This window comes from Athene cunicularia (genome assembly GCF_003259725.1).
Source record: "Athene cunicularia isolate RWA chromosome 1 unlocalized genomic scaffold, athCun1 chr1_part1, whole genome shotgun sequence".
NCBI lineage: Eukaryota > Metazoa > Chordata > Aves > Strigiformes > Strigidae > Athene > Athene cunicularia.
The window spans coordinates 72,913,989-72,941,779 of record NW_020799091.1 but is presented as its reverse complement, the minus strand read 5'-3'; the positions used below and the strand labels follow the sequence as shown (position 1 = coordinate 72,941,779).

Genomic DNA, 27,791 nt, shown 5'->3' with positions numbered 1-27,791 from the left:
TGAATTATTTCCTTTCTAAAGAGCATCATAGAGTTTTGCAGTTCTCTTGACTTGAATCTCTCCAAAGCCAGCTGCCTCAAGGAGCTTGCTGTATTCTGTTGCTGTTCGCTCTTTTCCTTCTGTCTGGACCAACATATTCATCGAATACAGTTGAGTTTCTAAAGGCCCACTTTTATCTTCATTCAGAAGCGATTCAACCAGCAGCACTCCACCGCCTGGTTGAATAAAGAGAAGTAAAACACACGCTGAGCTCTAAGAAGATGAGATATTTTCAGCTGAGGAATTAGATCCTAACCTTTAGTTTCAGGAAGAAGCAGCCTCTATCTTAAGCCATATTTCAGCACCACAGAAGAAGACAAGGAAAGAGCAGAAGCATTGGAGCATGCCTCTGCTTGGCTACCGAGGTACTGATGTACCAGGGCTGAAGGGGATGCTATGGCTGGGATGGAAATTCCCATTTCCCCCAGCTGAAATTCACAGGAGCTTACCGATTTTGCCAAGAACCCAGCTCTGTAAGCAGTGTTTTCAAAGCTCCAAGGGTTCAATGTGATGCTTGATGGCATTTTTACTATGATGTATGCCATTGTCTAACAACACAGTGTTATGGCATATATCTTATGTTTCCTTCTGAGAGTAGTTAAAACAAAATACCACAAACCATTTGTGCTGGGTTTTGTGTGTGGCATGGGTTTTTGGTAGTGTGGGAGGGGACTACAGCAATGTCCTCCTGTGAGAAGATTCTTGAAGCTCCGCCCACTCCAAGTTGGACCCACCTCTGTAGCAAGGCTGGGCCAATTAGCAATGGCTGTGCCTCTGTGATAATATATTTAAGAAGGGCAATCTGGGAGGAGGAGTGGCAGTTGTGAAGGAGGATTTGCAAGAAGGACACTTGTGTTAACATCGAAGTCGGTGGGAGAGAGGAGGAGGAAGTGGGAGAGGTTCACTGGAGCAGAGACCCCCCAGTAGCCCATGGTGAGAGGGCAGGCTGTTTCCCTGCTGCCCTGGCTGTTGTAGTTAGCACTGGGAGGACTGCAACACGCAGGAGTGATCCACACCAGAGCAGCTCTAGAAATGCTGAGGTGTGTGGGAAGGACTGAGGTCACAGAAAGTTTTTGGAGGACTGTCTACCATGAGAGAGATATCATGCTGTAGCAGGGGAAGAATGCAAGGAGTCCTCTCCACCCTGTCCCAAGGTGGAAGGAGAGGTGGGACTGACCACACCCCACCATTCCCTGCTTCCTACACCACGGAGGGGAGGAGGTAGAGAAATCATGAGCAAAGCTGAACTGAGGAAGAAGGGAGGGGTGGGGGGAAGGTGTTTTTAAGGTGTGGTAATGTTTCTCATTATCTTACTCTGTCTGTTAACTGTTGTTGTTGTTATTGTTAACATTTGAATTAAATTGATGTTCTTTTCCTTCCCCTGATGCGTCTATCTTTTGCCTGTGACCATAATGGGTGAATCATCCCTCCCTGTCCTTATCTGGATTCCTGAACCTTTTTTTATTTTTTCCTTCCCATTCCTGAGAGGGAGAGGTTGACTGAGTGACTGCATGGTGCTCAGTTGCCCTCTGAGCTCATACCACGACAACATTTAACTGTTAATATTTCTAAGAAAAATGCTTTTTAAAGAGCTCGTGTAATTGTCTCATACAGAGGGCACAAACATTAGTAGATACATTAGAAAAACACTCTGTTAGCTTTTATTATCTTGAAAAACATAAGCTCAAAAAATGGTAGCTGAACCTGCAGCATGAAGCTGCTGGAGGGTCTCTTCCCTCAGAGAAGGATGAACGTCAACAGATGTGCACAGGAAGTCCTTGCCACCAGACACTCAGACACACAGTTCATGGGAGGAAAGAGACAAAAGCTAATGATTGGTAAATGAATTATATCACCTCCAGCTTAATGGTGACACTCTTAGTGGCCCATGGCCCTCAGGAACAAAACATGACTCTGGAACTTAGTGTTCGAAGGGCGACTGCAGGCTAGACTTCCTTGGCTTCCTCTTTCCCAGTTAGATAGATGGGACATGAAAACCAGAGCCACTAAACTGGGTGCCGGGGAAGCAGTAATGGAGCCCACGAGGGAGCCTGACTCATCCCATGAATTCTGGCAGCACTCATCAGCGCTTGGACAAGAGGCTGCAGACAGTCTCTCAACCTGATCAAAGGGCAGGAGAGAAAGATTCTGGCACCATAAGAATGCACAGAGCAAGGCATGAATAAGTGTCAAACCTACCACGTACGCAAGGGGATAAGGCACTACTCACACAAATGAGACTCTGTAGAGGAAACCATTCAGCTTCCTAATTCTCTCACCACTCTCACATTTATCTTTTTGATCCAATCAAGATGCTAAAACACTCCCTTTATTGGTGGCAAGATTCTGAGTTATGTCCTGCTTTCCATTGTTGTACCTGTTATATGATATAGGAGGTTTTGGGGTTTTTTTCAGAGCTTGTAAATGTAGGCAGTTCAGAAGCTTGTTAAAAATCGACTGATGCTCATCTCCCAGGTCATAGATCTGCCTGAAAGAAGAAATGTCAAATGCAGCAAGAACATCTCTGCCACATTTGCCTCGTACTGAGTTCTGGCCAGCTATGAATTTTAGCACTTTTTTTCAGCATTTCAGCATTAGTTTAATTTGGACACAATTTTTTATATTCTTCTTATATTATGGAGATTAAAACTGCACACAGTACTCGAGGTGAGGCTGCACCAATGCTGAGTCTAGTGAGACAATCACTTCTTTCCACAGGGTAGATAATACTGTGCTTAATATGCCCCATGATAGGGTTGGTCATTTTGGCCACCAAGGCAAAGCGTAGACTCTTATTGAACTTACCATCAACCAAAACCCCCAGACCCCTTTCTGCAGGGCTGCACCCGAGTCTCTTGTACCCCAGTCTATAAGTGCATCCACAATTACACCATCCCAGGTGCAGAATCTGGCATTTGTCCTTGTTAAATTTCATACAGTTGGTGATTGTCCAGTGCTCTAATCCATCAAGATCTCTCTGTAAGGCCTCTCGACCCTTGAGGGAATCAATGGTTCCTCCTAATTTAGTATAGTCAGAGACCTAATTTAGTATCGTCAGCAAATGATCTGGTAACACTAATGAGAGGGAAGACTCTTTTACCTTCAGTAAGAATATGGTTGAGATTACTTCTCAAAAACATGACACAAATAGGAATTTTGAAAGCACTGCAGATTGTAAATGAGGAAAATTAAAACTGAAATTGAATAGAGGAATTTTATGCAAATGCACATACACACAGGAAAACAGCATCAGCAAACATTAAGGAAATTGAAACTACTGCCTGTCTGCCTTAAGGATATGCTGTCTGGAAGATCGTCATTATAACATACTCTGTATTCACAGTCCCTTCCATCTGAAGGGACATAATATACAAATGTCATCAAACTCAGTCTGCTACGTGGTAAATTTGAGGAGGGAAGAAGATATTTGTAAAATCTTGTTCTTTTCATGGTATGACAGAGGAGAAAAAAGCACTTCAAGTCAGCCCTTTGTTCTCAAACTCCAAAAAACGAAAGTGGGAAAAAATCCCACCAGTGAAGGAACCTTCCACATATGAGGCAGTCAGACAGCAAGCTCTCAGCTATAAACCCCTGTCTCTTTAAAACTTCATGCAGAGACAAGGTCTACTCATCCAAGCCTCCAAAGGTCAGAGGAGTCTCAATAAATATTAGATCCATCCTAAGAGCCAGGTCTGCCTTGGTTTTGTTTTTTTCCTTTTAGACTTCTATATGTGTATTCCAAGTGTAAAGTCAGTGTAGTATTAGGATGCTTTACCATGATCTGTTTTCTTCTCAGAGACATTAAGCAAGGCCCTTGAGCATGCCAGTCTTAGATATCTATCCAAGACTGAATTATATGGCTTACCTTTGAGACTAAAAATCCACTGCTGTATTGCAAGATGATTCGACGATAGTCAAGGTCTTCTGTGGAACTCATTTTCTTTCTGGACTGAGGCTCAGAATCTCTGGCCCTCTCAATTTAAATAAGCTTCTTTCCACCAGGCACAGAGCACACAAGCTGATCCACCTAATCTTATTGCTGCTGAGGAACACACTGGTTACAAAATGTGTTAGCTAAGTTATTTGGCTTCAATGGGTCTTTCTACCAGGTTCAGCTGTTTCTTTGGCTCTTACATCATCAAGTACAAGGCTATAGAAGCAGTACAGACTGAAGCTTGTATTGTCGGTTCAGCAGTCAGTTAACATGCTGGTACTTCAGAAGCGCTTGAAAGCTTGTAACAAGCAAAACAGAAATCACTGCAGAACAGCACCAGGGACCATAACTCAGTGCAATGCACCAGGAATTCATAAACCAAAGCAGAGTCTTACTCGGGGCTTGTTCAAAAGGAGCTCTGCTTCATTGGGCTGGCTCTTTAATGCTGGAAGACTTCACAAAAAGAAACAGATGATAGCAAGGGATAGTGTTTAATAAGAAGAAAAGACAATCTATAATGATTAGACAAGCGGCTTGGCCAGACAGGCATGCTGATCAGCAGCTTTCAAAAAATGACCAATACTTTTTATTTCACCTCCTCTCCCTTTCTCCAGGCTTGTTCTTCCCTACCCATCTTGAATACTCCATTTTCCTGCCTTTAACCCTTTTTCTAAATACAGTAACTTTCTCACAAGCTCCACAGCCCACTTAATTTCCTGTGATGTTTGTTCTCTCTTGTAAGCCCCCATCTTGTTTCTGCCCTCCTTCTCAGCTACAAAGATCCGGTTGAACATTTTCATTGCTTTGAGGGCATCCTCCAGTGGTCCTCTACTGAGTGGCCAGAGAGTTCTGATGTTTGGCACTGTTGTCCTCAATGTCTGTTTGCTAGCATTTGTGTACCTAGGTATGGTTTCTTACTGCTTCTGTCTCTTGCCTTTGTCTGTTAAGCTGAATAGCCCTCAACCAGCTATCTCAAAAGGTACCTTACATTATGGTACCTACATATTTTTAACATTTAAAATATCCTAATATATGCAATTCAGAAGCAGTACCTGTTCCCAAGGTTCTAACACCAAAAAGTCTCCTGTGTCACCTGAGTACTAGATCTGAACATACAAAAAAAGTTAGAGCAAACCCCAAACTGTAGAAACAAGTAGAGCTCCTCATCCTGGACAACATAACCTAGAATCTGTGCAGCTTGTATTTAACATGACACCATTCCTCCAAAGAAAAAGCCTGTGTAACAGGTTTCAAGAACACAGCTACGTTCATAATGGTCATCTTCCCCTGCTATCCTCACCTCAAGGAGAGCGCACCAGCTCAGTTTCTATTTAGGAACTTCCGTCTGCACATGTGCTAAGTGAGAGTCTGCAGAGTTCATTCATTTGCACAAATCTAGTCCCACTCTCACTGACCACACTACAGTTTTTCCAGCTCCTCACATCAATTCTAAAGATGGTTCTACAGGAAAAGAAAGCTCAAAAACTTTTCACTAACTCTCTGCCTTTTACCAGTTAAAGTAGGAAGCAATGGACATCACTAGTACTTTCTTTTACCAGGGAATTCCTTGGGCCTCTAGCTTTTATGTGACAACAGTCATCCACAGAATTGCAGGGAAAACCTGGTCTGAGGGTGAAAACCCCTTGATTAGGCACTTGGCTGGCAGATGGAGATTTCTGGTGAGGGTATCTCTGGTGCTACCACATCACTATCCCTTCATGTTGTGTCACAAATAGCCTAGTTTCAAGGACAGCACTCCTGAGCATCCCATCCAGAGCAGGTAGAGCTCACTTTACAGCTGCCACAGGGCATATGTGACCAGCTTAGCTAACAATAAAAATAGAGTTCCAACCAGGCAGCCTTAGTCCTGCAAAAGATTAACCTACAGCTGTGCAAAGCATTCAGTTGAGCTGATCTACAAATTCATTGTGAGGCAGCAGGAGATGTACAGAAAGGATAAGGCATGGGAGGGAATACCAGGTCAAATGGATTTTCTGCATTGTGATTAAAGGCAGAATGGTGAATACAATTTCAGAAAAACCTCCAGAGCACAGTACCAGAAGAAGTACAAAAAACAGAGGTACACTTCTGATACAGAGAAATAATTCCTTGTTTTGAGATTTATTTACTTATTTACTTATAGAAAACTGCTTAGCAACTTATTTACTTACTTATAGCAAGTTATAGTACTTTTAAAAAATATTGCTAAGAATCCTGCTTGCCCAGACTGTTCTGTGGAATTTTACCAAGGACTACTGTGTTCATCAAAACAAAGCAGTTCACTGTGAAAATCTACCAAGGACGACAGTGTTCAGCAAAATATTATACTTTTGTTCTTGAGGAACAGGTGGCTCTAACTAGTTGGAATTTTGCTAATGAGTAAAGATAGACATATACGGATGGGAGAAGTGCTATTGGTTCTCTTAGAAGGAATAAACCGTCTGAAAAACACTCTTGTTATTCAAGAAATTGGCCAAGAGAATCTGTGCATGCTCCGGGGAAAAAAACAAAGTGAGAAAGACTAGGAGCCTTCCTCCCAAAGACCCCCGAAGACGACCACCAGGAGGCAATGTGCAGGTGCAAAGATGACATAAACTGTTGACATCAGCCTTTCGAACTAACCCAGCCTTACTCATGCATATGTATGTTTGTGTTATGTAACTCCATGAATATGGATATCCACACTCTTTACGTTTCTGGTAAAATGTGCTGTTGGTGTGCAAGCTTTGTGGAGAGATCCCCTTGCACCCGGGCACCGGAGTAAACATACCTGCTGTATAACTATTTGAGTTGTAGAGTCTTTTTTCTGCAAATCATATCCTTTTAACATAATAAAAAATACTTACACATATAAGAATACAAACACTAGAGGGATCCATTCTGCACACGCAGTTCTGAATAAATGCAAGTAGCAAGTATTTTGGGTTCATTGCTTCTTTATGTTCTCCCTCCAGACATCTCTGCAATGTGATCAGTCATGGGCAGCTGCACTAGGCTTATACATAAGCCTACACATTTCACATTCTGCTGTAAAATTGTTTCTATTAACCAACTGAAGTTGCATTTATCTGTAACTGATCATCTGTGATTTCAGTTTATATCCCTGGGCCCTTTGGTATTATCGTATCTTTGTACTTCAGGGGCCTTTGACAAAATTGGAGGGGCAGGGTTCAGCACCATTCAGGATGCGACCTCCTCATAACTGATGTTTCATTAACAAAACCAGTCAAGTGTTCACATCTGTTCTAGAAGAGCTTACACTCCCAAAATAATGGTCCATTAGCAGACAGATGCAGACTTAAAGTTTTGGTAATCACTTTCTATAATACAAATACTGATTAATTGGGAAGTTATGACTTGTACATCATGAAAATTGCATTATTGCAATGGTATACAGATGGAAGACATCCACAGAGCTCACATTTGAGGGACTGGCATTGCTCTCTCAGGAAAAAAGCTGCTTTCTAAGTTGCTTGGTATGAATTTGGACTCATGGGACAAACCTAATACTTGAGCACTTACGTGCTCAATGCCTACTTTGCCTCAGTCTTTAGCAGTGGAACTATGAGAACTATGGAACTATCTCCAGCTCATGAGCTGGGAGATGGGGAGGGGAAGTACAGTTGAAGAGGAGGTGGTCAGAGACCTGCTACACCACTTGGATGCACACAAGTCTCTGGGACCAGATGGGTTACACCCAAGGGTGCTAAAAGAGTTAGCAGATGTGCTCATCAAGACACTTTCCATGATTTACCTGAAATCATGGCTGATTGGGGAGGTGCCTTTGGACTGGAGGGTGGCAAATGTGACACCCATCTACAAGAGAGGCAGAAAGGAGGATCAGGGAAACCATATATCTGTCAATCTGACCTCAGTGCCAGGGAAGGTCATGGAGCAGGTCATCTCGAGTGCCATTAAAAGACATATAATGGACAACCAGGGAATCAGGCCCAGTCAGCATGGGTTTATGAGAGGCAGGTCCTGCCTGACAAACCTGATCTCCTTCTACGACAGGGCGACTTGCTTATTGGATGAGGGAAAGGCTGTGGATGTTGTTTACCTTGACTTTAGTAAGGCCTTTGACACCGTTTCCCACATCATTCTCCTGGCAAATCTGGCTGCTCGAGGCTTGGACAATCACATGCTTTGCTGAGTAAAAAACTGTCAGGATGGCCGGGCCCAAAGAGTTGTGGTGAACGGAGTTAAATCCAGTTGGCAGCCGGTCACGAGTGGTGTCCCCCAGGGCTCAGTGTTGAGGCCACTCCTGTTTAACATCTTTATTGATGATCTAGACGAGGGGATCGAGTGCACCCTCAGTCAGTTTGCAGATGACACCCAGTTGGGTGGGAGTGTTGATGTGCTCGAGGGTAGGGAGGCTCTGCAGAGAGACCTGGACAGGCTGGAGCCATGGGCTGAGGCCAACTGGAGGAGTTTCCATAAGGCCAAATGCCGGGGGCTGCCCTTGGGCCACAACAACCCCCAGCAGCGCTACAGGCTTGGGGAGGAGTGGCTGGAGAGTCAGAGAGGGACCTGGGGGTGTTGATTGACAGCCGGCTGAACAGGAGCCAGCAGTGTGCCCAGGTGGCCAAGAAGGCCAATGGCATCCTGGCTTGTGTCAGCAATAGCGTGGCCAGCAGGGACAGGGAAGGGATCTGACCCCTGTACTCGGCACTGGTGAGGCTGCCCCTCGATTCCTGTGTTCAGTTTTGGGCTCCTCACTACAAAAAGGACATTGAATGACTTGAGCATGTCCAAAGAAGGGCAACGAAGCTGGTGAGGGTCTGGAGCACAGGTTGTACGAGGAGCGGCTGAGGGAACTGGGGGTGTTTAGTCAGGAGAAGAGGAGGCTGAGGGGAGACCTCATCGCCCTGTACAGCTACCTGAAAGGAGGTTGCAGAGAGCTGGGGATGAGTCTCTGTAACCAAGGAATAAGCGATAGGACAAGAGGTAAAATGGCCTCAAGTTGCACCAGGGAATGTTTAGACTGGATATAAGGAAGCATTTCTTTCCAGAATGGGTTGTTAGGCGTTGGAATGGGCTGCCCAGGGAGGTGGTGGAGTCCCCATCCCTGGAGGTGTTTAAGAGTTGGGTTGACATAGCGCTGAGGGATATGGTGTAGTTGGGAACTGTCAGTGTGAGGTTAACGGTTGGACTGGATGATCTTCAAGGTCTTTTCTGACCTAGACAATTCTGTGATTCTGTAGGAATTACTTGTGCTTGAGGATTTCCTGCACCTTCAAGGATTTCTTTATCTATCCTCCACCCCTGAGGCTGCCATGCCAGGACATGTCAGGACAAATGGTGACTCCAGCTTTTTAAATGTCAGGCTACCCGAGAGGAACAAAATGTACAGGCTGAGTATGAAGAACACCCAATCATTTCTGGTGAAGTCTGGTTTCCAACTTACTGTGGCCTTATCATTAAAACGTCACAAGATACAGTACACAAGATAGATACTTTGTTTTGTGTTGGTTTGTTTTTTTGTTTGTTTGTTTGGTGGTTGTTGTTGTTGTTGTTTTTTTTTCCCCCCACAATGACAAGGTACCTTTTTCATCAGAGTAATTCTGTAGAGCCACGGGTAGCTGCAGACATTTTCCTAGAACAGAAACACTACAATCACAGGTTTCTGAAAATAGCCATTTTGCTCTGTAATGATAAATGAGCTTCTCTATCAGACTGGTTTATGCTTATATGTGACACACTCACGGTGTTTTGCTTATTAATATATGCCCACAGCTGAGGAACCTCTGGTTTCCACCAAGAGATATTTCCTACATTTCTTGAGACTGTTATTTTATAAGAAGTTATTTTAAAATAGTTGCTACAGAACACTGCAAAAGCCATGGTCTTCCTAATCCCAATGTTGCAAAGCTATGCTTACCAGTATTTAATCTTCCAATGTACAGGTTGTCATAGAAGACATTTCCATACTTAATTGATTTGGTTTGGTTGGGGTTTTTTTTGAGTTTGCAATTAGCACATTACATGATGGATGTGATATTCCAGACAGACTCCTTCTCTGTTTGTGTAAAGTTTGACATTTGTGGGGGACGACCTTTGACAGCAACAATAATCCACCTCAGTCTGTACTAAAACTTGGAAATGAAATGGTGCTTTAACCAGGTCATTGATCATCAGTGAGAATTTATTCCAGACAGGTTGTAGGTCTGTGCTATTCATGATACCCCTCACTATCCCTAAATTGCCATAAAGAACTTAGACCACTGTCTCTCCCTTTCTTTCCTCCAAATGTGGAAGACTTTCCAACTCTCTGTAGTGATTTTGAATAGCTGAATTTCTCCCTGCAGAATTAAACTTCCTTCTAAATTTTTAATTGATCATTTTATTCCCTGAACTTTACTAAGTCTATTAAAAAAATTATTAATATCACACAGTTCACACCAAAATTGCTATCCTTCCTGTAATAGAGCAAATTAGGAAAATAAGCCCAGGGAATGGCTAGCTGTGGGGACTCCACTTCTGTGAAGTTTAGATAGGCAACATCAAAGCTGTCCCAAAATTTTTATTTTACAGTACCCAGAGAAAAGACTGACCACCCTGTAGTCATTTTACATTTCAGTGGAGTTGGGTATTCTTATGGTATGTTTGCTAGTTTTTACACTCCATTTAGTAAACAAGTCATTCTGAAACAATTCAGGATATTTCCACCCATACAAAGGTTGGGAATCAGTTATACGTAAAGATACTGGTGTATTCATAATTCCAACATCATAGCTTAAACCACCTGATCCTCTGTCTTGTCAGTCTTCAAATACAACCTCTTGAGTTGTCCACCTTAGATGAAAAGGCTTCTTGAGGGATGTGGGTATCAGCAGGAGTCTGTGCTAAAACAAAAGCATTTAGCTTCTGTATTTTTTTTCTAAAGTGCTCTTCTATGTATGAGTAACCCAAACGGGGGCTTTCCAGGGCAAGACTACTTGTCCGGCTCTCCATGACAGTTTTTACATGCCTGCTTTCCTGTCTTGGATTATAAAATTACAAAACCTGGCTGTATCCCAGATGCTTGCCATCCTCCATAGAAGCCATCCCAGCAGAGCCCACAGTGGGCCCATTTGATCCCTCGTTGCCAATGTATTTTATGCATACACAAATTCTGCTGCTTGTGCCTCTGCAAAAGGCTGAACCTTACAAGCAATTGTAGGTACAACAACCTTTAAATGAACTGCTACTCTTTCCCCAAGTACCCTTCCCATTAATGTGGGAACTTGATCAGCCCATGAACTTGAACTATTATTATAAATGACCTCATCCCCTCTAAAATTGCAGCCAGTACCTCAGGCATCTTGGCTGCTATAGGAGCCATCTGTGGGGTCACAGTACTTTCAGTTGCCACTGTTGCCCACCATCCGTGGGCTGTGTTTTGCCACTTGCTTTGAGCATAGGCCACACTGGAGATATTGCCATATACACTAGGTCACTGTACTCGCCTGAAGCTGAACTCAGCTTTTAAGGAAGGCTGCAGTCCTTCCCCAGCCTCTTTTAGTCAACAGCTCCAGTGTGGTGGGGCCAGTAACCTGTACTGGACCAGTAACCAGTAGTTTGGCCTGAACTTTCCCTCTCTCTGATTTATATTCAGCCCATACTTGGAGAGATTTCTTCCCCTAGGAATCATCTAGGTCTCCTTCTGGGTTGGGAGCTTGGTTTGTCCAATACCAGTGGACAGCTGAAATCTGATTTTTCCTTCCACCAGTCAAGACACTGCATGAAACTGATTAGCTAAAGGTGAACACTTAGTTATTGTTCCTTAAAAATGAGCTGCCAGACACATCATACCTTCAATCCATTCTTATTTGGACACAGAATCACAGGAAGTTTGAGACTGGAAGGGACCTTGAGTTCATCTGGTCCAGTCCCCCTGCTCAAGCAGGTCCACTTAGATCTGGTTCCACAAGACCATGTCTAGACAGCCTTTGAATATCTCCAAGGTGAGAGATTCTGCCACCTCTCTGGGCAACCTGTGCTAGTGCCCAGTCACCCTCACAGTAAAAAAGTGTTTCCTGATGGTCAGAGGTAACCTTCTGTGCTTCAGTTTATGCCCATTGCCTCTAGTCCTGCCACTGGGCACCACTGAAGAGTCCGGCTCCGCCCTTGTTGCACCCTCCCTGCACACAAAATACTTCTTCCTGCTGATTAGACATCCTTCAGCAGCTGGAACACTGGGGCCTTAACATTTACTCCTACGCATATTAATGTTATCACTTTTACTGCCTTTTTAGCCTCCTTTGATGTCCAAGGCCGTTGCATGCCACTTCTAACAGCCTAAGGCCTGAAAGAAATGTTTGTATAGTAATGTTGGATTATCTAGTCTCCAAATAAAAATCAAATCCTACCAACATTTCAGTGTTTCCATACGAGATTTTTTTAAATGTTTTTAATAAGCATTAAGATATCAGTTTTGTTGCACTTTGGCATCCTTATCATTCATACCACAGCCTGGAACTGCAGTCTCCCTTTTGTACTATAAATGGTGAAAGAAGACATCAGCAACATGTGGTACTGGCACTGCTGCATTTATCACACCAAAGGTTTATTGATTGAAGACTGTATTCCATTTCAAAAATCATTACCTGTTTTAAAGCCACAAGAGATGGCACAGGGTAAAGACTAAATACGTACCTTTCTAACAACATGAACCTTAAATCATTCTCAAAACCCACCCTGAGACATTGGAAAGAAACACTGAGATTTAGTAAGCTCCTGACAGTCTGATTGCACTAATATGTAACAGACAGCCATTTTTCCTATTTTAAGGTCTCTTTTTTTTCTTGTTACAATCAAATTGCTTTTGGCAAGCCTGAACATGGTTACTGCACCCTTTCAGAGGCTGCAGGGTGTGAGAACATCCAGTTCTTCAGAAACACACTGACCTTCTGGAAGCCACTCTGCTGGCAGCCTTGCAGAAGACCTTGTGCTCAAGGAGTCAGTGGTCTTGGACAGGACATGTCTGTTCTACTGCACCTCACGCTTAGGGCTTGAGAAGCCTGTATGCTAGTAATCTGTAACGTATAATAACTTTGGGAAAGGTAAACTGTATGTGGATCAAAGGGTGGAATGTATTGATCCTGGCTGGGAGCCTGTTGAATGTTTAGGAGGTAGTGACCCGCATCACAGCTAAGCTAGGCAGGCACAAGCCTGTGCTGCACCGTGCTGAATGTCCAGGGTGGTCTTCAGGCCCGTGCTGTTCTGCTGACACCCCTGGACCACGGATGAGCTCAGCCAGCAAACTGTAACAGAAGAGCCTGCAGGCAACTCCCTCTCGATGCCAGTGTTTGTACCACCTTCATGATATTGCCTTTATCTAACAGGACAGCAACAAGTTCTCATAAGAATGCTCTTTTTCTTGTAAGACAATTATATAATAACTAAAATGACCAAAAACAAGGCACTTCCCTCCATAGATGGGATTTGTACAATGCACTGTGGGAAAATCCAACTGGGCTCTATCTAATACTGTACAAACATGTGTGTTTGGCATCTGAAGGGAGGTAAAATTTACTTGCTATCTATATTCATCTTCTTACTCTCATTAAAGCAGTTATTTTATTAAATCATTTGTTTTGGGCCTTTCTTACTGAGTTCCACAAAACATCCTTCATCATTTCTCTCTCACCTCACCTTCCTGTCCCCAGTGTATAACATTCTCCAAAACCCTGCTGGAACTTAATTCAAAATGTTGCTCTTGCCCAAAACTAAGTTGGTTTGCAGTAAGACTTTTTTTTTTTTTTTTTTTTTTTTTTTTTTTTTTTTTGAAAACACACACACACTTATAGCAGCACATGCAGTCCAGACTACCAGTAAGCAGGTCCCAGGTCCCTCAAGAGGCTCTAGGAGCAGGCAGGTGGAGGGAGAGTCAGACCCTGGAGCCAGCAGGGAGCCTGGATGCATGTGCCTGGTTCCCACTGTCCTGCAATGCTTCTGCAACCACAGCTTCCATGGTGGCAATTTCTCACCCTTCTCCCCTCTGTTTGAAGTCTCCTTTGGCAAGGTGTTTCTAGGCAGCCCTCAGCCCCCAGCTGCTGCCTGATCCAGTTGCATACCGCGCTGTTGTTTTTTCTAGGCAAGGATTCCTTACTCTGCTCGTCCACTGTTTTTTTCTTGCCAACTTACATTTCTTTTGTTTGCTATATTTGAAGCATTTTTTTCCTGGTGCTCAAGGCTGTGCTTCTTCAATGACCAATGACTGCTGAGGCACCTGTCTTCAGCTTGCAGCCATACTTTCAAGGCTTTTGTTATGATGAGAAAATCTAAGTGTGGAATGACAAACAACAAGACACATTTGCTATCAAACTCTGCTTCACATGGTAATTTCTCAAAACAGCCAGATTAAAACCCCTGTAGTCCAGAGCTGGATCCTTGTGAAGTCAACACAAGACAAAGTTAGTATAAGGCCAGTGGCCCCTCACCATCAAAGTCAGTCCTCTTCTCACTGACACCAGGGATCACTCTTATGGGCAAGAATAACACCATGCAGAGCCAGGAACCCACCTCACCCAGTCTAATGAAGTCTTGAGATTTTAATTATTATTAGCCCGTATCTATTTACCACTGAAAAAGAAATGACTGCTGTCAAGACAAAAATAAATTATACCAACAAAAAATAATGATACATTTATTATTGCTGTACACAGATTCTGTAGGGCTATGGCTGGCCCTGCCACCTGGATGTGCTAGTAAATGATGGGGCCTTGGCCAGAGGTGTCATTGGCTGTGTAGGAGAAGACCCACCTAGTCCGGAAAGACCAGAGGTGGGAGTTGAGGCACAGACATCAGACAGAACTAGAGGCCATGGTCATATTCAAGGGACCCACGAATGCATATGTGCTTCTGGGTACTGAAAACGAAGCTGTGTGCACCTCTCACTGATGCACCTTGGGAGACATTATAGAGCATCCTGGACTTGGCTCCTTTGCAAATTGTCATGGTTTAATCCCAGTCAGTAACTCAGCACCACCCAGCTGCTCACTCACTCCCCTCCAGTGGAACAGGGAAGAGAATCAGAAGGGTAAAAGTGCAAAAACTCATGGGTCGAGATAAAGAGAGTTTAATAAGTAAAGCAAAAGCTGTGTGCACAAGCACAGCAAAACAAGGAATTCATTCACCACTTCCCATGGGCAGGCAGGTGTTCAGCCACCTCCAGGAAAGCAGGGTCCATCACGTGTAACAGTGACTTGGGAAGACAAATGCCATCACTCCAAATGTCCCACACCCTTCCTTTTTCTTCTTACAGCTTTATATGCTGAGCATGATGCCATATGGTATGGAATATGCCTTTGGTCAGTTGGAGTCAGCTGTCCCAGCTGTGTCTCCTCCCAGCTTCTTCTGCATCCCCAGCCTCCTTGTTGGTGGGGTGGGGTGAGCAGCAGAAAAGGCCGTGAATCTTTGTAAGCCCTGTTCATCAGTAACTAAAACATCCTTGTGTTATCTATACTGTTTCCAGCACAAATCCAAATCATAGCTCCATATTAACTACTATGAAGAAAATTAACTCTACCCCAGTCAAAATCAGGTATGTGGAAGGAAATTTCCCAAAGGGACCTGTAGGGTGGAGAGGCCTCCTTTGAAGGTAGCAGCCTTCAGCTTCCAGTCAGCATGTTAACAAGGCAAATGCCCTGGTTCTTCCTGCCCTCTGCTCTTTCATATAATTCCCGGGCCAGCAGGCCAAGGCCCTGCTGGAAGCTTCTGTCCTACCACACAGAGTGGCCTTGGGGAGAGCTGCACTTACCAGCCCAGCTGGGCACAGCCAGTCTCAGCTCATGGATTATGCTTCCTGCCTGGTGCATTCTACTGCTCTTGACTGATTCACCCCAGCTATGGCCAGGTGTCATTCGTTACTCCCAAGTCATACTGGGAGCTAGAAAATTTATCTCAGCCTATATGGCTAAAAATTACATGAGAACGGGAAAGAACTCTGTTGACAAGAGCCAGCTGCATCAAACAGAAAACTTGCCACCCAGCACCATGAAAGGGACTGAACTTGGTAACTGCTTTCATTACCCAAAAGATAAAAACCTTGGAAACCTCCACCTTATTGCTTTGTTCCTGTGGAATCTTTTTTAACTTTAAAATATCCAATAACAAGCAAAAAAACATAGTTGAAAAATCCCTTATATAATAAGATGTGATCAGAAATGCCTGCTGGAGCATGGAAATCATGGACCCAACAGAATTTTAATTTGCCTGCATACAGCAAAGCACTTGTTTCAGGTCTTCTTCACAGTGTTTGTCTTTTAGAAAGAAAAAGGAGGAGGAGACAAAAAGAGGGTCTGATGATACGCTTCTGCTTTGTCAAGGCAGATATTAAGCTCAAAGCATTCTGGGCTTACTCTCTTACTCTGGCACTGACTTCTGTGCTCAAAGAGAAACCCTCTCTCTCTCTTTGGGTCTGGAAGGAACGACTAAAGAATGGACAAAGGTACATGGGAGAAAAGAGAGGTTATGAAGGAAAAGGATGTTAAACACTGGAGGAAAGGGCACGGGGTGTGAAGAAGAATAATAAGAAAATCAGAACTGAGTAGATAAATATCGTCTAATGAAACAGCACAAGCTCTGTTATTACATTATTTTGTGTTTTCAAAGGTCTGGTCTCTGAAGGCGAATATAGAATGTTAGGATCTTCCTTATGCATATTTCAGTATTTCCTTGGTCATCTAGCATAAGAAAGTAGCCAAGAATGCTTTAGCATCCCCCCAGAAGCTGGATGCTCAAATGCCAAGTAGCAGATAGGAATAAGTAGCCGAAGCTGCAGGTTCTGCTTTGCACAGTGTGATCATGTGTTGGTCTTTAGGTCCTCTGATACAGCATCACATCTGACCCTTAAAAGTAATTTTAATACTCGTGATCTTCAAATTCTGCAATCACCCTTCTGCACTTCATTCATTTCCATCTGTATTCCAGGTAAGGATGAGTCAGTCCTGTTCTTTAAAGACCCAGTATCTTTGAACCTTGATGCAGCTAAAAGACATGTTAGAACCAAGTGTGCATCTTACGTATACAAGTTGTGCCCAAGCCACTCACTGGTAAGTTAATGACATGAAGAGCATGTTGCAAATCAACTCAGTGTGGAAGTACTGTATCTAAGAAGCTTGTTTTAACAAACCAAAACAGCCTGCTTATTTGTTTTTCAAGACAAGGGCAGATTTACCACTGACACCAGATGAGACAGGAATTCTCTGACTCATCAAGGTTATATGATGTTTCAGTTTGTATATGCAGTTGCAGCATGCTGGCCATGACTGGCCTGCCTACTGGCTCAGGAAACAGTGCAACTACGTGAGCAACCAGCAGTCTGTGGGCATGCAACTTTTTTTAGGGGAAAAAGCATATCAGAGAAAGCCCAGACAGGAGTTTTGGATTTTTTCCCCCAGCATACTTCATTGGCTGCTTGGTATAGTCAAAGCAGCAAAATAATTTATCTGAACATTTGGTTGGTGGTTGGTTTGTTTTTCGGTTGGTGTGGGTTTTTTTTTTTTTGTTTGTTTTTTTTTTTGTTTTGTTTTTTTGTTTTTGTTTTTGTTTTGTTTTGTTTTGTTTTGTTTTGTTTTTTGGAGGGGGGTGGGGCGGTAGGGAGGGATTAACAAAGACCAGGTCAGCCTCATTTCATTATTCGCATTTGTGCCTGGCTGCTGCAGGATGTAACACCTTGGTTTGTCTGGAAATCGAGCAAGCATTCAGAACACATTACTCACAGGCTGAAGCTCCTGGCAAAGTCACCTTCGTGTCACATAACTCGCAGGCTGAGAACACTGCACAGTGAGTGCAGTTTACGGGAACTCTCTGCCATAACTCCACTTGCCCCAATTCCTGCAATATCCTGTCAGTATCTACAGGGCAAGATCCTACTCAGCCATAAACCTACTACCTGCACAGTGACTCATGAACTGTGCCCTATTGTTTTTAAGGATGAGAAGGGCCATTATGGCCTTGTGATTTGATTTTGATATTGCAAAACATGACAAAAGGTCAACTTTTCCCTTCTGAGGCTAATTTCTCCCTATTTTCCTCCTACAATCAAGGGAGAGAAAGGCTCCTGTAGATGGCTACTGAGAAGACTCTCTCAGGCTTCTCTAGGATTCAGCTTAAGGTGCAAATGCAATTAGTGTTCAAGCCACACCTGCAAAGAATGACTTTCTGGTGACTTCTCCAAATGTTTCTCACTCCAGTAATCTGTAATTCTGCTTCCAAGAACTGGGTTGCATATGGCAGATTGTGCATGATCAAATGATTAAAGAAACAGCAGGAGGCATGCAATAAGGACTTCCCCAGTGCAGAACTTAATGACTTGCATGCATCATTCTCTCTGCTGTCATCTCAGGGCCTGCCCTGTAAAGAGCGTTCTTGTGCTTCAGCCAGTCATCAAGCAACAAAATTCTTTTTCATAACTTAAATCAAAATCTAAATGTAAGAAAACATTCATATCATTTTTCAAGTCGAATTCTCCAAGGCTCAGACAGGATTTCTCCTGGAACTCTGAAAAGATTAAGACTTGTTTATACTATAGCAATTCCCTAGGAATAAAAATTCAGGTAATGGAGCTTCGTACAGGGATCAGTTTTATTTTGCAGGAATTCAAGTAATAATTCAGCTTTGACTTTGTCAGATACAGTGTTAAAATTGGAAAGAATGAAAAAATCTGAAGCAGACACACTGCCTGTTTCTTTTGTGGGTTACTTCTTGTGGAACAACTGTTGATTTCTTTCTCTCCCTTCCAGATCCAAGGGCAAGCCCTAGTCAGGCTGCCAGACTCCCAATCCATGCATGCTCAGGACCTATCATTAGTGATTCTCCTGACAATGCATCAGCTTACAAAAATGCTGGCAACCTTAGCTAAAAGCTAAGTTGATGATTCCCCTCTAAGAAGAGAATATCACATTTCTCCACTTTTTCTATCTTGTTAGGTACATAAAAGAGGCACTATTATTTCTTTCCTAAAACAGCATCATAGAGTTTTCCAGTTCTCTTGACTTGAATCTCTCCAAAGCCAGCTGCCTCAAGGAGCTTGCTGTATTCTCTTGCTGTTCGCTCTTTTCCTTCTGTCTGGACCAACATATTCATCGAATACAGTTGAGTATCTAAAGGCCCACTTTTATCTTCATTCAGAAGTGATTCAACCAGCAGCACTCCACCGCCTGGTTGAATAAAGAGAAGTAAAACACATGCTGAGCTCTAAGAAGATGAGATATTTTCAGCTGAGGAATTAGATCCTAACCTTTAGTTTCAGGAAGAAGCAGCCTCTATCTTAAGCCATATTTCAGCACCACAGAAGAAGACAAGGAAAGAGCAGCAGCATTGGAGCATGCCTCTGCTTGGCTACCGAGGTACTGATGTACCAGGGCTGAAGGGGATGCTATGGCTGGGATGGAAATTCCCATTTCCCCTAGCTGAAATTCACAGGAGCTTACCGATTTTGCCAAGAACCCAGCTCTGTAAGCAATGTTTTCAAAGCTCCAAGGGTTCAATGTGATGCCTGATGGCATTTTTACTGTGATATAATCACCTATCTAAACAAACCCCGAAATACCCAATCCTTACACCTAAATGCCTTGAAAGGGGGTTCTCTATAGAGGAGACTCAAATTGTAAGCCAGATAACCCGTGCACTGAAACTCTGCCTCCCAAATTAAGCATCGAGACTGGTGTGCTTCACATTCATAGGTGAGAGTTTCCCTGCTCTTCAAGAGCTCACACCTACCAGGTTTGCAAGCCTTGTAGACTTTTGCTAGCAGCTGCCTGCATTTGTCATCATCCCAATCATGCAGTATCTTAGATAAAATATACAGTTCAGCTTCTGGAATTGAATCGTTAAAGAAGTCTCCTGTAAAGCAAGAATACATGTATTATACAAAACCTCAAAACACAGAGGGAGGAGTTAAACAAATATTTTCCGTTCTGTCCAGTTCTAAAGACTCTGGGCTTGCCATATCCATTGCCCACACCAGACAGCGACAGAATTACCAGGTAAAAGTCCTCTGTGGCACTGCATAAGGGATTTTGTTCTTGTTCAATCTCAAGAAGGTTTGAAATGTTTAAAAGCAGCTCATCTGAAACAGGCTTTGATGCACGGGAAAGAATTTGCATCTAAGTTTTCCCAAATGACAAGAATTCAGATTCATAGCGTTAAGTAGAGAAGAGTTTCTCGTGGTTTCTGCCATTGAAAAAAGGAAAGAATTTTCCTTTATTTAAGCAAATTTTCAAAAACCTTCAGTAACCACAGAGCTACACCATAAATCCATAAGGAAAAAATTCACATCTCTCAACTACTAGCACTAGCTTCATCATCATGCCTTTTGTTCAGCACCTGGAATACTCCATTCAGATTTTTCTCTCTGCATCTTTGTCATTGCCACTCCCATTTCTTTATACCACTGGCACATGTAATATTTCCCCTGTTTCATCATCTTTTTTTTTTTTTTTTTTTTTTTTTTTTTTTTTTTTTTTTTATATATATATACTCCCTTCCTTCTTTTCTCTCTCTGGGCTTCAAGTAATATTAAGTCATTCCAACACTCTGAAGGCTTTTGTAAACATTAAAAATGAGATCTCCCTACACTCGTTTTCATCATAGATGGTGGAAAGGCCATGCAAGATCTATGGACTGGGCAAGAGGGTATGAGCGAGCTCACCCAAATTCAAAGCTTGAAATATCTTAGGACTGAAAAGTCAATCAGTCGTGACCAGAGAAGGAAAAACCCTTGCTCAGAGCAGTCCTGGCATCCTGAACATCTGCCAGGAGGTCTGCACAGGAGAAAAGGGAGTGTTAGGAAGATTTATAGCATGGCATGGCAGTTTTTAAAAACTGCAGGACTTTTCTTTTTTGTTAAAGTATCCCTGTTCTGAAGAAATCAAATACCTCTGTTCAGGAGTAAAGACCTTCTCAACTGCTGAATAACCAAGTCATGTCTCTGATAGAAGGTAGCTGCAAATGCACAATAGGAACAGCCCTGTGGTAGTAATGAACTACTGACTAGGGCTGGGGAAGCTGCAGTCTGGGACACTCTGCTCATATAAGGGGCAGCTGGAGACCTGAGCCTCCAGTATGAGACCTCTGAGCAGAGACAAGAGGCTCAGGAGCAACAGCTGTGACAACACCACACTGCTGTCCACACCTACCTTCATGGAAAGCAATCCGATGTTCCTCTGGGGGAACAAATTGTTCTTTGGCCATTTTCACGACTTCTGAGAGGTCATAAATCGTGACTGTGGAATTTGGGTACAAAGAAACACATTCCTGGGCCAAAGCTCCTCCACCTCCTTTGGGGAGAGCAGAAGGTCAGCACTAACACAAAACCAACATGTTCAGCAACATCCCCACAAAGTGATGCAGGCAATAGGGCATTCAGCCTTACGGAAGCTGGCAAAGTACATTTGCTCCCCACATGTTGCTGAAAGGGAAGAGAAGGAACAGGAGAGGCAATTGTCTCAGATTCCTCTGCAGGAAGCTCCAGGGCACCCAGCACCCAGGCCTGTGGAGGCAGCCCCAGCTCTTACAGGTCTTACACATCCCCTCGGGCAGTGGATGCTGGAAGGTGGGAACTGAAAAACAGAGCCACTAAAACAGGTGCTGGGGAAGCAGTGGTGGAGCCCACGAGGGAGCCTGACCTATCCTATGAATTCTGGCAGCATTCAGCAGTGCTGGGACAGCAGGGTGCTGCAGGGTAAGAGGCTGCAGACAATATCTCAATGACACTGATTGAAGGGCAAGAGGGAAAGAGTCTGGCACCAGAAGAATGTATCACACAAGGCATGAAAAAATACCAAAGCTGCTACGTACACAAAGGGATGGGGCACCACTCACAAAGACTCTGCAGAGAGAAGCATTCAGCTTCCTAACGCTTTCACCACTCTCACATTTATCTTTTTAACCCAACCAAATCAGTGAAATACTCCTTTTATTGCTAAGATATGTCCTGCCCATCATATAACACAGGAGTTTGTTTTTCAGAGCTTATTAAAGTAGACAGTTCAGAGGTTTGTTAAAGAAGATCTACTGACGCTCACCTCCCAGGTCATAGATCTGCGAGAAAGGGGAAAGGTCAAATGCAGCAAGAACATCTCTGCCACATATACTCCATACTGAGTTCTGGCCAGCCATGAATTTCAGCATTTCTTCTTCTGATCTAGTAATAGTAATACACAGCACATAGAAAAGGTAACTTAAAATATCTTTGGTGATTCCAATCATATAACTGTTATTACAAGTTTTAGCTTTAACACTAATCCCTGTTTTTATTGACACAGAATACATTCTCTTTGCACACAAACCTACCTTGAGTCTTACTGTAGCAGAAGGGTACAGCTATGCTTTCGTGCATTTAAGTAGGGAATTAAGACTAGTGAAGTCCAACATTGTATCATGCTGCTAATTCTCAGGCTTCCAAGGGACCTTTTTTCCTTCAGCTACCATTGCCTCTGTGCCAGAGATCTGTGATATATTTTTCAGAATAGGAAATTATATCTTTCTGTTCATAGTATCAGACAGTGTCCCAGTAATGAATACCGTTGAGAAAGGAAAACACTGCATGATGGTTCTGATGAGCAGGATTCTTTCATCATCATATTTAATTGCCCTGAGCCATAATTAAAAACTTTACTTTTATCTACAATAAGAACGAAATTTCTATAAATATACCAATAATTACCTGTACATTGCTCCAAAAGGGTCTTTAGATGAAATGCCAAAAGCTCTTTCATATTGGTTTCTTCCTTCTCTAAAATAGCAATGAAAAAAGCATATGAGTGTGGATTTCTTTTTTCTTTAACCCCAAACATACCTCAGGGATGTAGTTTCAGCTAGTTCATTGCTGTGAAAGGTAATCAACTTTGTACAGAATATATGCCAGCCTGTTAATAATGACTATAAAGGCACTCTCATTTGCCACCCAAAAATATGCTGATATATTTCTCAACCTTTCACAAGAATGACTGGTTCTTTTGAAGGCCAGGTTGGATGGGGTTTTGAGCACCCTGATCTAGTGGAAGGTGTCCCTGCCCATGGCAGAGGGGTTGGAACTAGATGATCTTTAAGGTCCCTTTCAACCCAAATCAATATATGATTTATGGGAACACATCTCAGGTAATGTGCAATCATCACTATCACACATGCCATGTTTGATCATCAGTTGTACAGACTGGAGTGAGACTCCAGCCTCATATTAAACTCCTATAAACTAACCCTATAAGCCCCCTACTCCTATAAACTACTCCTTTGCAACAGAAATATCCTTAGCCATCATTACTCATTGTTTACTTTATTGATGTCTCCTCAAGTAGAGCCACTGTAATGATCAAATGCTTTTCTTAAGGTTATACCCACAGAAATATGATTTGTAGGTCATCTCTACGAAAGGGAAAGGGAAAGGGAAAGGGAAAGGGAAAGGGAAAGGGAAAGGGAAAGGGAAAGGGAAAGGGAAAAGGGAAAGGGAAAGGGAAAGGGAAAGGGAAAAGGTGAACACACACAAGTGGAAAACAAGAATAAACAAGAACACATATTGGCCTTGTTAACAGCCAAAATGATGTGGTGTTTTTTCTTTCTGAGAACGAGCCACCATCTTCATTGTGCCCTTCCCCAGAAACAACACTCAGAGCAGTCACCCGGATGCTGCAAAGCAGTCTGCAACAAACAGCTCACAATACTTCTCATTACCTCACAGCATCAGCCAGGTAGTGCCAGCACAAGTAGACAGCATTGGAGTAATACATCATAATATGATACTGGGACTTAGGACTTGATTTTGTAAGGTAGATGTTGGAAATCTCCGTGTTTCTGTAGAGGGCTACAGGGTGAAATAAATATATTTACTAACATGTATGATATACCACTTTACCAAACCTATTGTACAGCATGGTATTTATCACCAGATGTCTATATGACCAAAGACACAACTGCATTGCTTCTACAATCAATCCTTCTACTGCAATGAGGTAAGGGCTGCTGAAATGTGTGTTGCTCCATTCAGTGTGAGTAAACACTACCTACTTACACTTACTCCAGCACCAAACATTCAAGAATAGCAAACATTCAAGAAAAGCCTTATGACTGTCATCATTTACCTATAGATTTCTGCTATCAGAAAAAGCTTTTGCTATGCTCTATTTAAATGAGAACGTCTTGCAAACAAGTCTTTTTTTCTGATCAACAAGGCCATCAAGTGGGAGACAAGCCTCCAAATCAGCATGCCAACCACACCTACCATCTCTCAGTTCAGTAGGGCAGGACCTTCTGCAGACAGATGAATACCTAAAGGACTCACAGAAACCTCCGCTTCCTCCAGTGCATCTGCAGTGGCATCACTCACACACAGGACTGGCACAAAAAAGGAATATAAAAGATAGATCCTGCTTTCCCTAAACTTATTGGGCAACTGCTGTTAGCCCTAAACAGGACAAGACAACACAAGCCAGAGCAGGGGACACAACCTGCAAGACTGTCTAGAGCTGTCTGATGGTCACAGATCGCTTCTGACCATGTGGACTCAACATCTCTGATGTAAGGGCAAACTTGCATCACATTTCAGTTCAGGTGAACAACCTAACAAAATACTTCACATGATGGTAAAACCCCAAAGAAAACCAAAACGTGTTTTTAAATTATGCTGTGGCCCATCCACCCTGGCATTTTGTTTTAAGGTTTAAAATCATGCCCATAACTCAGAGTTTTTTTGAGACCAGCTCTGTAGACACCCTGAACATCTTCTGCAAGGTCACATGAGGCTCTTTCACAAAGAAGTTAAGGGATATAGGTCCCTTTACCTGAATTTTACTTTACATTTTGAATCATGCTGACACTGCTTCTCTTTCAGCTCAAGAGGAGATGACATTCCCAAGTGATTCTGTAACTGACCTAACACTAGATTTCACCTCTCCCCACATACCTTGCCTCATTTTCAAAACCATCAGAGGTTTAAGTCTTTTAGTTTCTCCCCCTTCTTCTTCTTTATTACCTCCTTCTTGTGTCAGCTCTACTGTCAAGAGCTTCAATCCCACGCAGGCATCCAGCAGTCTTTCCATCCCCGTGGTGCTGGTACCCAAATGCATAGCAATGGCATCTGAAGAAAGAGGCTCTCCTGACTCCAGCAGAAGATCAAACACTCCCAGCTCACAGGCAGTGAACATAACCTGGGGGTAAGAAAAGGTGGGAGTGAGGGATCAAGTGAAAGCATCACAGCCTACTGCATTTCTAAAGATGCTTTTTTGGAGAAAATAAACACAACATAATATTTTTTCATGTAAAAACAGATTTCATGTAAACAAGTCCAGAGATTAAAGTTTCTCTGAACACTGATAATACCATACAATGCTTGCAGTGCACCTTTTAAAATGTGTTTTCCTTTCTGGCAAAGCCAGCCAATTATTTAGACTCAAAGTTTCACATTTAGAGACCAGGTTTTGGCTGTGAATGTTCCTGCCTCTTTCTTGGTTTCAGAGCATGTTCTCACAGTCCTCCTTGCTTTTTGTCTGGAAAGCATAAAGGCAAGTCTATGTGGTGGTGAGTTTTTTTGTTGTTGCTTTTGTCCTTTAACTGAGGATCTAACATATGCTCCAGTGAACCCTGCAGAGTCTCCTATGGCTTCCAGCAGTGGGGAATATTCCAGTCTATAGACTATTTTCAGGGACTGATGTGCATGACTACAGTGGTCTCCCTCAGTCAGGGAGCTTTCTCTCATCCAGAAGGACTGCCTCATTCAGGCCAGCAGAATTGCCCTGTCTTTTCATAGAGAAGGTATACAACATCTCCTGGAACAACCCTCACCCTTCAGACAGACATACGTATAACCACACATAGGAAAAACATCCTTCTTTAGCTGTACACAGCCAAGTTTACAAGTATTAGCCTATTTCTCTGGCCACACAAACACTCCTAAAACAGTAACAAAGCCATCAACTTAATGGACTGCCTGTATCTACAATGACCTTATAAAGTCCATGGGAAGATCCTTTAACCTTCAGTAAGAACATGGTTTAACCAAAGATGAGATCTTTTCTCAAAAACATAGTGTTAATTTGGCACTCTTCTTTCTCACCAAGCAGAAAGTTTTTTCATTATCCATTTCTCTCCTTATTATCTCGGCCTTCAGTAGCCTTAGAATGCAGTGATGTTTGCAAAACCCAGGGAGCATTCGTCTGGTTACCATGCTGGCTAGAGGTAGAGTAAGGGACAATAGGAAAGGTAACAAAATCGTAAATGAGGAAAAAATCTCTGCTGCACTAGATATTATAATTTTATGCCCATGTGCTTTTACACACAGAAACGCAAATAAAATCAGTAAACACTAAGGAAAGTGAAACTACTAGTTCTACCTTTGTGCTTTAATCAAATGCTGTCTGGAAAAACATTCATTATATCAGACAGAAGTTCTCAAGCTCAGCCTTCTGCATAATACATACAGACAAACTATGGGAGAGGAAAGGAAAATCTTTGGGAAGATATTTGAAAAATCTTTTTTGCATGGTTTAACAGGGAAGGAAAAAGGTAATTCAAATCAGCTGTTTCTCAAACTCCAAAAATGACAGGTGGGAAGAAATCCCACCACCTCCCACATTTGAGGCTGTCAGACAGCAAGTCCTCAGCTATAAACTCCTGTATTTTTTTATAAAGCCTTATGCAGTGACAAGGTCTAGTCATCCAAGTCCCCACAGGTCACAAAGATCTCAATAAATGATGTCTATCCTGAGAGGTTAGGTCACTTCAAAATCCTTTTTCTTTTCAAATTTCCTTCCTGCCTAGATGAGAAGACAGGATGCTTTCGCATGAGTTTTTGTTCCAAAGACTTATATTCAGGACCTAAAGTGAGATCCTTGAATATTCCTGCATACCCTGAGACATCTATCCAAGACTGAATTATATGGCTTACCTTTGAGACTAAAAATCCACTGCTGTATTGCAAGATGATTTGAGGATAGTCAAGGTCTTCTGTGGAACTCATTTTCTTTCTGGACTGAGGCTCAGAATCTCTGGACCTCTTAACTTAAATAAGCTTCTTTCCACCAGGCACAGAGCACACAAGCTGATCCACTTAATCTTATTGCTGCTGAGGAACACACTGGTTACAAAATGTGTTAGCTAAGTTATTTGGCTTCAGTGGGTCTTTCTACCAGGTTCAGCTGTTCAAAAGAAACACTGCTCCACCGGGCTGGCTTTTTGATGCTAAAAGCCTTCCCAAGAATAGAAATCCTTACATATGTCAGTCAGCTCAATGATGTGGCCCCAGAGGAAACACAACTTGGCAACACAATTCTTCAAGTGAAACGTGGACATTTCCAGGGGTTTAAGAGTGAAGAAATATCAGCTCAGCTCAAAGCGGTCACAGCATACTCCTGGCCAAGCCTGACATCTCCCTTGGCCCTAATTCCACTGACTCCTCACTCAAGCATATGCACAGCACTTGCCTTCTTGCTGAGACTTGTTCAGCTTCAGGGTCTGGGTCATGCACCCAGGACCTCCGACCTTACCCACACAATGAAAATGACAGGCATAACTACTACATAGCAGGCAAGAGCTGCTGAGGAAGCAATCTGAGAGCAGAGTCCATAAAAGGAGCTGAAGGAAAATAAAGCATCTGGCCACAGTCTGTGCCTGCAGTAATTTCCACCCAGGTGTGAAAAACCTGGCTGTGCTTCCTGGTTTGGTTTGCAAGCTGTGCCCACAGAAAGGATCAAAGAAACACAGGGGCATAGCCAGAGGTGAGCTGAAACTTGCTGTGATGGGCACAGGTCCAGGTGACCCTGGGGCTGGCAGCAGCATACACCCCATCCCTAAGAGCAGAAGCAACCAGTCGAAAGAGAAGCTGTAAGAACCTCTTTGT

General features: G+C 43.0%; 1 protein-coding gene across 2 annotated transcripts; it reads right to left on the bottom strand.

Annotated features, from left to right (window-relative positions):
- ASMT (acetylserotonin O-methyltransferase) lies at positions 1 to 26,976 on the bottom strand. Of its 2 annotated transcripts, none has more exons than XM_026851471.1 (8): positions 26,841 to 26,976; positions 24,930 to 25,104; positions 23,633 to 23,762; positions 22,629 to 22,697; positions 21,988 to 22,106; positions 21,100 to 21,240; positions 19,682 to 19,804; positions 1 to 215 (listed from the first exon to the last, which is right to left on the bottom strand). In XM_026851471.1, exons 1-8 carry the CDS (start codon positions 26,910 to 26,912, stop codon positions 16 to 18), a joined length of 1,029 nt encoding a protein of 342 aa, XP_026707272.1. In that variant the 5' UTR covers positions 26,913 to 26,976; the 3' UTR covers positions 1 to 15. The 2 variants fall into 2 exon arrangements, with proteins under 2 accessions (XP_026707272.1, XP_026707264.1); XM_026851463.1 differs by lacking the exon at positions 1 to 215 and adding an exon at positions 18,527 to 19,119.
- Positions 26,977 to 27,791: the final 815 nt, after the last annotated feature.